The sequence below is a fragment of the Strigops habroptila genome, chromosome 8 (assembly GCF_004027225.2).
Source record: "Strigops habroptila isolate Jane chromosome 8, bStrHab1.2.pri, whole genome shotgun sequence".
Taxonomy (NCBI): domain Eukaryota; kingdom Metazoa; phylum Chordata; class Aves; order Psittaciformes; family Psittacidae; genus Strigops; species Strigops habroptila.
In genome coordinates, this window is record NC_044284.2 from 31814350 (window position 1) to 31830377 (window position 16028).

The 16028-nt window shown below is 34.1% G+C and overlaps 1 protein-coding gene across 10 annotated transcripts in view; it reads left to right on the forward strand.

Annotated features, from left to right (window-relative positions):
• NAALADL2 (N-acetylated alpha-linked acidic dipeptidase like 2) overlaps positions 1–16028 on the forward strand; it is a 494598-nt gene that overhangs the window by 370849 nt on the left and 107721 nt on the right. For all 10 annotated transcript variants that reach the window (XM_030494655.1, XM_030494657.1, XM_030494654.1 and 7 more), the window contains 3 exons: positions 6653–6742; positions 11186–11391; positions 12924–13043. In XM_030494655.1, coding sequence (XP_030350515.1) covers positions 6653–6742; positions 11186–11391; positions 12924–13043 — 416 coding nt within the window. The remainder of the gene's footprint in view (positions 1–6652; positions 6743–11185; positions 11392–12923; positions 13044–16028) is intronic.

Here is a 16028-nt window from a genome sequence, read left to right on the forward strand (position 1 = left end):
TCATTAATTTGAAATTCTCTGCTCCCATGAACTTTTTCTGCAAAATGGGCAATTAGGAGAAATTTAAGAGTGAAGCGTTACAGAGAAGCTGTACACTTCCAAAGCTTTCTTATTTTTTACAGAATATTACTAGGATATTTGCTAGAACATTATGAAGACTGCTGTAAAACTAAAGCATGCCTATAAACATAAATGAAGAAAGTCCGGCTGCGTTGCAGTAAACTGTTGTTTGTTAAGTTACCTGCCAGTTGGTGGATTTCAGTCACATGCAAGTCATCCTTTTTCAGTGAATCTCTTGAGTATTTAAAGTAAATCTATGTAGTGGAATTTAATTTAAAAAGTATTTTTCGTCACTAATGACCATAGAGAATCATAGAATTATAGAATGGTTAGGGTTGGAAAGGACCTTAAGATCATCTAGTTCCAACCCCCTGCCATGGGCAGGGATGCATCACGCTAGACCATGTCACCTAAGGCTCTGTCCATCCTGGCCTTGAACACTGCCAGGGATGGAGCATTTACCACTTCTTTGATGTTAAATGGAAAGCCTCATAGCCTGGAAGTCTGGTAGTTAAAAATATTAGTGTTATATGTGTAATTTTCCTGTTCTTTAAGTGTCAGTTTTCATATTTACGCTAATCGCATCTGAGAAGATAGAAGATGAGAAAGATTGTCTGGATCAAACAAGATCATTAAGAGTGTATATTATTTCAGAATGTATCAGTAGAGTTAACATACACAGAACAAGATCCCATTTCTTAGGAGTTCTTAATGACTCTTGCTGTGAACTAGGTGTAGATTTTTTTATTTTAACTTTAAAATAGTAAACCCAAAGCATTAATATATAAGTATCTTGAATGATACCAAACATGGAGTGAATAATAGAGCCAGGTATACAAAGACTCCCAGCATTCTGCTACAGCCAGCAAAATGACTCAGATCAAAATGCCTTTTATGGAGAATAATTTGATCTTTTGTAATCTTTTATTAGCTTGCAAAATACAGTTATTGATCAATAATGAATAATCTTAATGACTGCAATGCAAAGCTTCATTGTAGCCTGCAAACAAATCCACTTCTCTACCAGAAAAGGTGAGAGTGAAACAGATAAACGTGACTGCTACTGAAAAGTCTGCTAGCATAACATAAAGAAGAATTTTTTAAGACTTTGAACATGTATTTTATACCATTCCATGCGTCAGATGGTCATTATACTGAATTTTATAGATAACTGATCATATGAAATTTGAATCTAATTATATGAAAGGAATAATTGGAAGAGTCTTTTAGTTTCCATATAACATGATCATCGTCCAAGACAAACAAAGTTCTCTGCCAAGTGCTGCAGGAGTGCAGATCACGCTTATCTTCTTTTCAGTCAGAGGAAGGGCACGGAAAGATAAAGGACATATATATCCTTTTATTAGGCTACAGCCTTGTGATGTTGTTATATGTGTTTCTCCTTCGTAGCTTGCTACCTGTCAGAGGGAAGAAAGAATACTATATTTAATGAACTCTGGCTGTGCCATCATACACTATGCTATCAATATGCAAACAATTCCATAATTTCTAGGTATTTGCACTATGCTAAACATAAATCCAAGAAAACAAATAGAGAAAGATGACAGCATATTGTGTGGCAGTGCACATTATCATATCTCCCAAATTTGAATTAATTGTACATAACAGTAGAAATATAATTATGTTCTTCAGATATTGCTTACTGGCATTGCAAAGAAGTACGTGTTAAGTAGGGAAGTCAGATGTAATACATACTGAATACAACCAATTATACTAATGCTCTCAGATTTTCTTTTTGAGATTGCTTTAAATTCTGTACTTTTTTTAAAATAGAAGTTCATGAAAAGAATTAAGCATAAACAGTGTGAAGCATTTTTTAATATATCTTCTCTCTACTAATACCTGAAGGCTCACAAGTTTTTCTACCAGAATTGTAACTGATCAAGATGTATTTTCAGAATTCTGTTCTGTGCCATTTTTTTTTTTTGTGTGTGTGTGATGCTTTGATTTTGATTGCTGTAAAGCAGATAAAGAAGCTCTCAAAATAGTGTGAGATTATGAAATTCAACTATACAATATGAAGCATTCTCAAAATTCATAACTATCTTTGACATTGAGTGTGACACATTGGGCCATCCCAGTTTAGAGCCTCCTTAAAGGACTTTATTCTAGACATCACCTATTTTCAAAAGCTTTTTGTATCAGTAGATTTATTGTTAGATTCCTTATTGTAGCTCAGAAAAGGTTGCAAAAAGTTTATTCATTAAGCTCTTAAGACTGAGATGGGGTGTGAAGACTCAGGGCCTATGAATATCCATTTAAAAATGGTGTTAGTAGGCAGCATAGTTGGTTAATCAAATAGAAATCTAGTCAGGAAAAAAAATAAATATACTAGATTTCAAAGAGACTGAATCTAGTTAGTGTATTGCGTATACATATGTATAAGAAGAAGAAAAAACCCAAAACAGTAAAGGCTTTTTGTTATAGGGTCATCTGTCTAGGAGTTCTGACATATTCCTGCACAAATAATTTTATAATTCAACAATACGGTACATTGTCACAGATTTAGTATTGATTTTTACATTTGGATTTTGATGGTGTCACATAATATTTTTTCAGAGATAATATATAAATTATTAAATATATACTATTTTGTAAGTTTGTTTTCGTTAGTATGTAGTTATGTTGCATGTAGTTTTTTTGGTATGTAAGTTATATTGTTACATAAATGCTTATGACAATTACATTTCTTCTTTTAAAGTCCTATGAACTTAATTGAAAACTGATGCAAAATATGGGTAGATAAAGTTTTGCACTCAGTTGACATGATGAAATACTGAGACCTAAATAAAATATATTTTTCCTACAGCAGTAAGATTTCAAAAGCCCATTAACTAGGCAGTCTAATATGGAAGTAGTCAGTTGGAGTTTACTCATTCTAGATAACTGATGAAAATTAAGCATTTGCTTTGAATGATAGCAAAATCTGCTGTTATATGTTTAATGTATACTTACCATATTGGTGTACTTAACGAAGTATTCCAAATACTATGTACCAGTCCATATTATTCTGTACAGTATCACCAATAGAATATAAGAAATCCATGACATATTTGATTATTTTTTTTATATGTAAATACTTCGTGGTGTTTCTGCATTCCACTGTTGGTTCTTGCTGTATCATCATGTTCTGGGGTATTTGATATTACTTTAAAGCCTCAAGTCTTGGGACAAATAACTTACGAAAAATGTAGCTTTCATTATTTAAAAAAATCATTACCTTTCAGGGAGTCTGAAAAGCTTGGTAGTGTGTGCGCTCAGAAAGTTAGCAGTTATTAGAACCTGATGTAAGGTTTTTGAGTGACTGGAACAAGAACTCTGTTGAATGTAATTTTATCCTACCTCATCTGAATTACTGCCCCCTAAGTAACATTGCCATGGATGTTTGATGATGTTTGAAAGCTTTACTTCAAGTGTGATTTCAAGCTGATATATTTTTATTCAGGTGTGGTTTATGTTTATTTCAGCAGGAATTACATTCATGTTAAAACTGGATTACTTAAAGTTATTCAATGTACCTTGTTTCTGCAATCTTCTGAAATAACTTCTGGTTTTATGATTCAAGAACTGCATTATCAAAATGCATGAATTTAGTTAGTACTCGATGCTTCCACACTTGAGTTAAATGTGCATGTAGGGAAAGTTTTGTATATAAGTAGCAAAAATCTTGTCAAATGAGTTCAAAAGCACCCCTAACGATGCTTTTTAAAATCCAGTACTGAAATGAATGTTCAGAAAACTGTGTGATTATGAGTGGTTAGTATGATCAGGATTCAAGAATTTAACCAATATATTAGAAAATGAGGCTCAAACCTCTACTCCTGTATGTTAGTATGAGCTTAGGATAAGGTTAAAAAAAATAAATAAAACATAACTCATTTACAGGCCACAAGTAGGTTTTTGTTCATCTGAAATTCTAAAATTGTCAAATGAATGGGAAATAACTGTGCATTTCTAAAAATAACTATGTAATTGTGAAAGGAGTAGGTCGTCATTTGGTATAAGGCAGTTCACAGTTTCCAAGTCAAGAAATAAAAAGATAAATAATACTGACAATAAATACTTTTCTTCTACTTCAGAAGTAGCTTTTAGCTTACGTAAACTCAAAGTGTATCCTAAATAATGTTAAGCTGAAGTTTGCTTATAGTTTTCCAGAGAATACAGAAAAAAAGGAAGATGTCAAGATCTTTAAAATATAGCATTAGGAAGAGAGGTTTGTTGTCAGAACTGTTTAAAGGAGATTAAATTTCACTTCTGCTACATACTCCAAAGAGTGCTTTCAGCCTTTTCATCTGGTGTACTAAGCCTTTAAGCCCAAATCACTTTAAGCTGACTGCTGTGTTACATGACTATTAACTTGAATATCTGATTCCAGAATATGTTTATTGCCAGAAGTTAATTTTCCATTTCTTTATTGCCAGCTGAAGACTGGATAGCTGATGTTGATTAAAGAAAAACAGTCAAGTCAGTGGTCTTCAAAAGGGTTTATGTTATTTTTGTTTGAAATGGGGCCTAAAGAAACATGTATCTAAAGTGGTGTGGAGTTAGAAAAGCAAAGGAAATCAGTTTGGGCTAGAAATTCTTTTTTAAGCAGAGTAAATTGGCTCTAGATTGGTTGTAGGTGAGAAATAATAGCAGCAAGAAGTAACTTGCATAGTATAGATTAAATTTAAATTGCTTGATCAACGTGGATGCTTTGAGCTGTTTTCACGTTGTTTTAAAATACTGAAAAGAGAACATAGGTGACAGTACAGTGCTGGGAACCCTTTGGATTGATTTTTTTTCTTACTGACATACTTTTTTAAAAAATTCTAGAATAATATTGAGATTTATAGAACAAACACAACTCATCATCACATAGTTAATAAACCTTACAGTAACTTACATCAGAAGAGCAAAGTTAATTATAACTTGAACCCCAACATATGCATGACGGATCAAAATGTAAACTTGCTGTGACTGGTTATTGCAAAATAGGGTGGTGTGGGTTATTTTTAATTAATTGCACTTGACTTGCATTTTTTGTACTGTTGCATTCTAACGAAAGCAGAGTTGTCATGTAGAGGACACATCTGTTGATAACAGGTTTTATCTGAGTAGGAAGTAGAATAAATATCGCTAGTACTTTTTTTTATTAAGAAAGAAAAGAATCTAGCAGTTGGCTTGCTTTTTTCAAATATCACTGAAGACTGGTGAATAAAAATATATTGGGATTTTATTTTAGGAGAATTTTAAAGTAAGTTTCTCAGATGAAGTACCAGCAAATGAACCCTGAAGAAAAGTATCATAGAGATATATTGTTTTTATTTTACATGTTGGAGTAAGCTCTCACTTGCACATTCCTCACCATCTCGGGAAACAAAGCCAGGAAACAAACTGTTAGAAATACATCTTTGGGAGGATAATAGCCTGGGAGATAGAGACAAAATGACCCATGGAATGTTTTAATTTTGGTCTGTGACAGTTGGGATACAAACATGGAAGGAATTCAGGCTCGAAGACACCTTTAAACACAGGTCTGCCACGGGGGTGGTGCTGCACTCGATGTAAGAGAACCTCCCTGAAGGTCGGGGATGACACAGTGGTTATCGTCAGACAATTGTTAGCATTTAAGTTTAAGCTGTTTAAGACATTTTGACTTTTCTCAGATAGAAGTTATGGCCTTTCAGATGAGATGAATGTTAACATATCCTATTATAATGCAAACGAAACATTTTAAAGGTATGAGCAGCTCCCTGTAGTTAGTTATTTTGTTTCCATTGCCAAAAACTGCAGGAGTTAGCATGGTTAGTGTGTCTGTCCCACCTGAGACACACGGGGAATGACAGTGATTTTCAGCAAAGGACAGTTAATTTTTTTTAAGCTATATTAACTCAGACATTTACTTGTCTGTGGCTTTATCCTGCACTACAGTCTCAACTGGCATAGTAATACTGGCAAGTCCTGCACATTTTAGTAGGTTTAGGAACTTTACTGCCTTTGTATTTACACCATTTCCTTGGCTGATACCAGCTAAGCCAAAAAAAAACCTGTCTTCTGTTGGCATAAGTTCACAAATATATAACCAGAGGCTATGTTGGCAAAGTGATAAATAATGCAGAGGTCTAACTTTTCCCATCTGATTTAGCATAGGGGGTTTTCTCCAGAAGAATAGTGTAATATAAACCAGGTATAATTTAGTGAATGTTACTGGAAGATTGACCTGGGTGAAGAATTAGGTGAAAAAAAACCAAACCAAACTATAAAGACTAAGGCAATATTTATTGGTGAATTGAATGATCTTTTAACTCAAGGACTAGAGATCTCTTTTGAGATTCCAGCTTTGAACTCCACTGCTAAAATGGGACTAAGAAAATGTCTTTTTTCCTTTGTTTTGTTGGGGTTTTCTTTGTTCGTTTGTTTGTGATTTTTTGTTGGTGGGTGGGTGGGTTTTTTGTTTTGTTTTGGGATTTTTTGTTTTCTTTTTTTAACCTGTGGGGAATTTATTTGCATCCTGTAGATTACTTGGCTGGATAAACAAGTTTGACATTCTATTTTTCTTTTTTTCTTTTTTCTTTCTGTCTTTTAACAGGCAAAAAAATCAGTCTAACTATTCAGTCAGTCACAACTTACAAGACAATTTCTAATGTTATTGGATATTTAAAAGGAACTGTATTTCCTGGTAAGTAGCTCTTTAGCACTTTTATCAATTATTTGTTTCATGATGGCTGGGAGTCATAGGTGGGATCAGGATTCTGTTTTGGCAGATAATGCGCGCTAATACAGAAGAAGGAGAGAGCGTTTGTTGCAGTCAGTTCGTGATTTGATTTATAATAAAACATAAGGTTTAAACAGAGAATGAGCTCAAGGGGATATTATAGACAGATATATAGTAACTATGTTTTTACAAAAAGCAGGAATAGAGAGTATCAGTATTTTATGCCAAGTAACTACGTTGATGGTTTTAATTTTAGGGTGTACTTTATTGCATTATTCGAATTAATATTCAAACTGTCTATACATCTTTAGAAAAGGTTTTGATTTTTTTTTTCCTAACGTTAACAGAATTTTGAGAGAAATAAAGCTCTATGGTTCAAGTCCAGAACATCCCTACGTAATTCAAGTGTCTCACTGAAACCAAGGTGTAGGGCAGCATGATCTCTGGCTTAGTTACATTAGATTTTTAGTTAAGAATCCAATATCAAATGTGATTATAGTGTACAAAAATCTGTGACTAAGCTCTTAATCACTCTTGCTGGAGCTTTATTTTGTGTTACAATCATGCCTTATGCTAGTTTTACATGAGTCTATGAATTATAATTACTGTTCTGCACATGCATGAATTAAACAAGATTCTAAGTGCAACTGTGGCATAAACCACAAATCTCATGCCTCCTTTGATGCTGTATGTAGATGCTACGATAATCAGGACATCATAGGAAAGATCATTTTGAGCTTATTCTGTCTACAAGTGAATTTGCCTAGAAGTTGAAGGGTTTGTGCAACACAAATGAATACTGTTGCTGGCTACTTAAATACTGTAAAGGGCCCAGTCCAATTTCTAATGTACAGATGGCATCATCATCAAAACATCATCACGTTTGTCTTGATTAATGCTCTTTTATTAGGTTCAGAAGAAAGGTTGCAAATTTATCTAGAGTCCCTTAGGAGGTGGGCTAGTCATTTCATATTTAAGTGATGGAACAAAGGAGACGGGGAGGATTTAAGCTTATTCCTGTTAGAGAAATAATGACTTAGTGTTGTATGTGCTGAATGCTGTGCTTTTCACCAGAACATTTGAAGAAAACAAAAAAAACCAAAAAAAACCCAAAAACCAAACAAACAAATAGAAAGCAATTAGCACAGTGAATTTAATTTCAGTAAAGGATTTCATTGCCTTCATGAATGTGAAGTTACAAGTCTGCTATTGCTAATGTCTTCTAAATAGTAATCATGGAAGTTGAAAAGTAGAAACTTCCATATTTAGATATACCATGTACTGAATTGTGAAAAGAAGCAAGAGAAATAAAAGGCTTCAGTTCCTGTTTGATAAATTCTTTATCTTCTCTGTGCCTGAATCTTTCATCTTATTATTGCATTCTTAATAAGATATTACCATAAAGGTATGTCAGTATATGCTTAAATTTAAGAAGTACAGGATATATAATGAAGTGAAGTCAATAGCACTCCCAGATGTCAACAGTTTATCCCATAAATGTCTTGCTGAACAAGGGCCATAGCAACTGACTTCTAATATAAGCCCAAGTTAAGCATTTAATGCACAATGGATAACATTTCATACAGAATCAATGTTAAACCTTCATTTGTTTCTCTCCTCTTCCTAGTTGATACTGTAGCTATGCCTTCTCAACTGATTAGATTACTTGCTGTTTAGTTGTGTTGATTCTCTGTCATTTCGATGGGGTTTTGCTAGTTTCATACACGTCAAGTAGTCACCTTTATGTTCCAGAAATGTGTAAAAAAAGCAAAATTTATCTGTAGCACTTAATGAAAGACTGCAAAGCTTTGTCAAGGGTGGATTTTTAATTTTTTTGTTTTTCGATTAAACACGTCCTAACACACACACAAACACATCTGTGTAATAGTGATCTTATTTGACATTTGAGCACCTGAAATGCAACCAAGGTATTAAAAGCAGAGGAAATGTGATGGTTGGTAGCCTTTTAAACCCTGAAAAACTTAACACTGATTTTGTAGCTCTATTGAACATGGTTGAAAATGAGATGTTTAACAAGAGTATAAAGTCACTCTTTTTTAATGATAAATCCCTGTTGTCCAGCTCATCACTACCCTGAATACTATCCCATCTTATCACATTCACAAGTATCTAGTGGATATTTTTTTCTCTCTCTCTAGTCCTTTCTTTCTCTTTTATTACTATGTGATATCTTTCTCCACATGCTTCAGCAAATGATTATGAGAAAGGACAGCTGCTGTCTCTGTAAGCATGACCATCCTTTCTCCTATGCTTTTCCTATAGTCATTTGCTTCAGGGTATTGCCTCTATTCAAAAGGGAGAGATGTGCAAAGATGAAGAATTTCAAAGGAGGCACCAGCTGGTTTTTTTTTACCCCTGTTCATTCAGCTTGCATCTCCCACAGTAAATTGCTGCTTGTAGCTTTCTTCTCCATCAAAATGCCCTATGCTATTTTACATAAGGTCTCTTTCCACTCCCCTTCACATATGTTCTTCACAGACTGAACAGAGATTAAAAAATGGGGCAAGCATTGTCCTGTCTGCTCACCCTATGTTAGTGGCACTTCCTCTGACAACCTAGAAGCCTGTAAGGCCATTCATTTCTGTTCCCAATTCCTAACATTAAGTTGAAGAATCTATGACTTTTCACTGTCTGTGCAAACTGTAATTAAAGTCTTATGATGTAACATATAGGTTGCAAAATTCTATGGTGTAGATTGCATTTTGTTACATTAAATTATTATGTACACTTAGATTTACATTTTGCATTTCTGCTTTTAGAAAGAAATTTTCATTTACAGGCCTATTCACCCCCCAAGCAGTTAAGTGAAGATGCTGTTTCATAGGTATATAGCAGATATCCTGTTTATAAAGCATTTTTGATTCCTTATAAAACAACATCTGCATGAATTTTGTTGAATAAAACTGGTAGAAGTTCAGTTTGATTGAGAATGGTCTTACAATCAAAGTGTTCATTAGTGTTCAGTTAAAATTCTTTCTAGGCAGCAGTCACTGCAAAAACCACTGGGGAGAAGATACTTAATTTTATAAGCAAATATAAAACACGGGCATTTGCCCACCTGTGTGTTGCTACATTCCAATGTGCTGACAACAGTGAAGAATGAATCCCCTTGGATAAAGAAAGAAAACTAAAAATTTTTTGCACTTTTGGAACCCAAATGATGCTTGGAGATTCCTGTGGATCTGGCATTACTTGATAACTATTCTTCTGTTCTCTATCGGTATCCTTGAATATGGAAAGAACACCTGTTGAAGTCTAGATCTGGTCCAGAAAGAGACTTTAGTAAATACTAGAACGCAACCAGGAAGCAGTCCTTCAAAGAGGCTTCAGTTTTGAGTTCATCTCACGCAGAAGATCCAATAGTTTAATAAGTCATTCAGCATAACTCTGCTTTGACTTCTTGACATGCCTGTTACACTAGTCATTCATGTTGTTTCATGCCACATCATCCTTTTGGAATAAAATGAGGTTCTTTACACTTGTGAGTTAGTGTTTGGATTATATATTATGCTTTGAGAGATGAAGTTTTCATTTAATTCCTCTGGGGAAAAAAAAATAAAAAAGTAAAATTGTGGGTTTATTTTCTAGATAACCATAGGCATGTTCTTTATTTCAGGTTGAAACTTCTTGCTTTTCATTTTATAAAACAGTTTCCTCCAGTATCATCAAAGTTGCTAGGTCTGACTTATCGTTTCTGTTTCATTCATTATATCTATTCCTCTGTCATGTTTCCTCTCTAAAACTGCAGTCCAGGTCTTTTCAATGTCTCCTTACATGGAAGTCTAAGTCCTGATATATAACCCTTCTGGTTACCAGCTTCTCAACTGCTGTTTCTGCAATGTCTTTTTTGAGATAGGGTGGTGAGCACTGAACACAGTCTTCCAGGTGAGGGAGTACTAATACTTTGTGTATTTTCTCTATGTTTCTCATTGTACTACCACACCTTTTCTTTTCTTTTTTGGATGCTAATATGTATTGAAGATAGTTTCCTGCTTACTCATTTGTGATTTTTTTGTAACACTCTAATGTGAGCTTGGGACTTTCTTAGATTATCAATATGAAGAAGTCCTGGCTGTAAAAATGGTATATATCAGATTTATAAGAAGGGAGAGTAATAAGCAACAATGAGGGTAAGGACACAGGGATTAAATTAGGAAAGTATATACATGTATTTAATTACTAGTATATTTTTAACTAGTATTCACAGTTTTATCTATTTATGATTGTCTTGCACATGATCATGTAATTTTTTGTTGACAGCATTGTGTTGTATTAATGACATTACAGACTAATACAGTTAATCTTTTAGGTTTTTTAAAAATCCTTTTAATGCTAGTATCCAGAAGAAATAAGATTCTCTCATCTGTCCCTTTTTTTGCATTTCAGACAGATACGTCATAATTGGTAGTCATCACAACAGTTTGAATACTTATAGTGGACAAGAATGGGCCAGTAGCACTGCTATCATCACAGCATTTATACAAGCCTTGGCACTGAAGGTTAAGAAAGGCTGGAGACCTGACCGGACCATTGTTTTCTGCTCATGGGGAGGAACGTCATTTGGGAACATTGGTTCATATGAATGGGCAGAGGTAAAATAGTTTTAGAAAGACTCATTGCAATAATGATTACTTTTGTTGAGAGCATAAAAACATGATGAAATTACGACATAGAAATTATGGTTCATTAACTGGTATGTGATGTCTGTCTGTGTACTTTCATGAACTCCAGAGCAAATGCAGTGAAAAAATCTGTAGAGGCAGTTCCTGTGGAATGGAGCGTGTGATAAGGTGGCAAGTTTTTATAGCTGTCTATGTTGCTATTACAGCACCTTTGGGAGCTGATTCCCCTCCCTAATTCAGTGGAGGACTGTAAAAAAGGGCATTGCCAAAATTTGGAGGAGAGGGAAGGGAAACCTCAAAAAAAGACCTAGGCCCAGGAATAGCTTAAAGTGCTTTTTCTCCTTCTTGGGGGTTCAACAGTTCCTAATTTTTAATTGATAGGCTTATCTATTAAAAGCGTGGGGATAGATAATGATAGTGTGGGGAGAACTGAATCAAGACGACACTGAATGAAGAGAACTGTACTATGGTTTACATTAATAACATAAGCATTACAGTATCTCCATGGCTTGTGCTGATTCACTTTTCAAATATTTGTGTTAAGGAGTTAGATACAATCTGACACAGACAATTCCTTGGGCTCTTTCTTTCAACAGAATAGAAACCAGCTTATTGAAAGAAAATACCTCATCGGTGGTGTTGATCATACAGTGGACATCAGTTAATAAATTAAAGGAATAGGTAGCAGAAGGGTTCATGGCTGCTGAACTAAAACAGTAGATAAGATGAAGAGTTAATTGCTTTTTAGCATGCGTGAGAAGCAGCTAGCTCTCATTGAAGTTTCATACTTCCAACATGATTAATCTTCAAAAACAAGAGGGGTGAAAAAATCAAATTGAAAAGATCCAGGCTGGAAGCAAAATTTGTTTAGTTCCACTTCAAGTCAGCTTTACATCAGATGTAATTGCTTTACACCCCTTCTGTTCAATATAAAGAGCTGCTTCACGCAAAGAGTAACTCATTACTGAGAAGGCTAAGGGGATCTTTTTAAAAAAGAGGTAATAATTGAAACAGTTTGTAAATGCTATTTTTGTAGTCTAAAAAAATACTAAAATGAAAACACTGGGAAAGTTATGCAATTCAGGTCTGAATTTGGTCTCTAAAAATTTGAGTGCATGTAACTGTTGATAATGATTACTTTTGAAGTTTGTCTTCTGTCTGGCAGAAGTTTAAAAGGCCATCATGTTGTTTCACAGTATGTAATGTTTTCAGTTTTGGTCGTACACATGTAGTCATTTTTAATTCCTCCCAGGCTTATTTGCATTCTGTTAAGATGGTGTGTGAAATGGAATTATAACTTATGCTATATAGAGAAATAACATTAAGATGTCCTTTGAAGTTCTTAACGATATATTGTAAGAAGTAGTAGTTAAGTAATACTTAGGGAATCACAGAGTACAAAAACATAGGGTGCAGTTTTTCTTTAAAAGGAACTGAAAGAACAAAACAAGTCTTAATTATAATGATGCATAATAATAACCATTGCTCTGCTTTTGTTGTAGGATCTTAAGAGAGTTCTTCAAAGAAATGTTGTTGCTTATGTTAGCCTTCATAATCCAGTCAGAGGCAACTCAACTTTACACCCTGTTGCATCCCCTTCTCTTCAGCAACTGGCAGCAGAGGTTAGAAATAAAATATTTTCTTTCACATGTTGTTTATGAGATTACATGGTTAACCCCCTTGATGCCAATTGGGTATAGATAACTGTAGGTGGAGTTTGTTTTTGTTAAGCATTTTAAACTCACAAATACATATGAACTGTTTCTCCTTAGTCGGCATGTTGAATGTTATTTAAAAAATTACAGTGTGCATTAAGAGATTGGAGAGGATAACTTATTTCAACAGCTCATTATACCAAGACTCTACATACTTGCATGCCTTATAACTTTTTCACTTTTTGGCAACTTTAAAGTAACTTTTTTTATTCATCAGCACAAAGAACATTTTTCTCTTCCTAATCTGATCTTTCCATTCTGTTTGTCAGTTTGCATTTAAACTTGTATATTTACCAAATGTAAAATGACACACAGGGAGAGTATTACTATACTAAATACTGTTTGAATTATGTCAGGTTCAGCGCTCAGCTAAGCCTTTGTAACTAGTCTACAGTCAGAATATTCTGTCATCAGGCTGGTGTAAACTAATTTAAACTAATTACCTTATTGCTGTTTCTGAGGTTGCTGAATTTATTAATATTTAAAATAAATTGAAAATAACATAAGGTACATACTAAACGATAAAAACAGTTTGAAGTGGTGTGCGTAAAATGGATTTCAATTTTACTTTCATAAAGTATGCTTTTTAGACCTTTTTTACCTAGATTTTCCAAGCTAATACTCATTTCTGATGTTTCTTTGACTTGCCTCTAAAACATTCAGTACTAAACACTGCTCAAAGTAGCATTTTGAATTAAATGGAGTTTAAGATTGATCTTGCTTGGCAATTGTTGTCCAAATGAGTTGGTAAAATGGTACCAGTCAAATTGTTTCTAAGCAATGTTTTAACCACTTCTGTCCAGTGATTAGGTAGTAATTTCCTCTTGGAAAGGATCTGGAAAGTAGTTTATTCTATAAGTATTGGGGCAAGTGCAGTGCAAAATCATTCTTTTCAGGGTTTTATTTGTAGAAAATTATTTATAGTGTTTCATATATGTGAGTCTACAGGTGTTATGGATATGTCAATTAAAACTTTATTACTAGCTCCTGTATTTGAAAAAAAAATACTATTCTGATAGGTTGCTAGCCTTTTCCTAACCTATTAGTATTTGCAGTCCTATCTTCATGAAAACAGGTATTTGCCATTTAAAGGAATAACTTTTTTTTTCTCATTTTGTTTTTTTGACTTCACAATATAATCCATGGCAGTGATCTGAAAACTGTAAGCTGTCTGGAGCTGTGCAGCAGACACTTTCTTGATTATCTATTTATCACTTTCTTAAGATTTGATTCTTTTATTCTAATAAGTCCCATATTAGTACAAGTGTTGAAGTCAGGCCCTCTATTTTGGAAAGAAAGCAAAGGAAATCTCTTTTTCGCTTCTGCTTTATTTAGGTGTTCCATTTGAGTGTGATGTTGTAATATTTTGTAATTCTTGTAATAGCAAATGTATCCTGTCCAGTAGTACAGATACAGCATCTCTTAGATGTCCTGCCTTGCCCCAGTTAATTAGTTTACAGTCAGTAAAACATGACTAGAACTTCATCTGTTTTTCTTCCAGTAAACATTCTTGATTTCCTCTCTGATTCTTTAGTGGCTAAGGCTTTGTTGTTGAGATTACATCCATTGTTTACCATCTGAAGCCCCATCTAAAAAGGACAAAATGCATGCGAGATAATCTGTATAGTTTGCTGGAGGTTTTTTTTGTAGGATAATATTATTTGTAATTAATGCAACAGTCATGCAGTTTGTGATGTTAAAACTATTTGTAGAAATTATTGCTTCCAAATGCTGGCTAGATTTCTGAATACATCAGGTATATTGACAGTGATAGAGCAGCCAAGCACAGATCTTCGTTTATTCCCAACGGTACTCCCAATTTGCCATGTGTCTAGATTTTCTGTGGAAGACTGATCTGCTTATAAAGAATATTGACTCTACTTCCACCACTTTCCAAGAAAACAGTGTAATTACACACTACTTCAAAATTCTTATAAAGGGTAAGATGTCACTTTCTCATCTCATCTTGAAGAAATTGTGAGTCCGTTCACATGAGTTTCTTGTTAACAGATGCAGGTAGCAAAGAAGTGCTTAAAAAGTCTAGTGAGACACAAGGATCATTTGAATTTGTAAGAATAATTCTCTAAAATGAGGTTTGTTAAAGAGGGTGAAATGAGAATTTAGAATAAATAAAAAATGAAAAGAGAAAATAGCCAATCTTGTTTAGTTAAATAGAAACTTTCCATAATTTGTGGATACATGGAAGATACTGCACTGTACCTTTGGATTCAGTGATAAAAGTCATACGCCCATTTTTAGATCACAATAAAAGAGGTCGGCTCGAATTATTTTTTTCCGGTGTTGTAACACTCTTTTGAGGAGGGAGAGACTAAGATCTGCTCACTATTTGCACCAAGGACAAAGTTGGGTTCAATGCTCATTGTTGTGCTAAAATTGTGGGCACTTCATCTCAGTAAAACAGAGGAAGAATGTCGTTTTCCAGCGACAATTAATACTTGTTACAAAAGCCTGCAAAGGTAAAGTGTCAGGATTCTAGGAAAAACAATGAAAAACTGTAGTTTGTCCTCTGAAAGAAAACTTGAGTAAAAATCACACTAAACGTGTAGCACTCCGTGAATGCTGCAAGGACCATAGCTTAAAGAGAATTGTGGAGAAATCTCAACCTGAGATAGGCAGATGCATGCCACAGTATTTAGTTTCTGTGTTGTTAACATGCAGCTTTTCTAAAATAAAATTTTGAACACTCACAAGCACTGCAGCTTCCAAAACACTTTATTTCCTTAATTTCTGGAAACTGTGAGAAAAGTAGAGAATTTTTAACTGAAATGTAGTTTGTGTTAGTATTCTAGACCTATAAGTAAAAAGAAAAATTACAAACCTCATGAGCTGTCTACTACATGGGATATAGTGGTCAGTTAGAGAATAGGATAA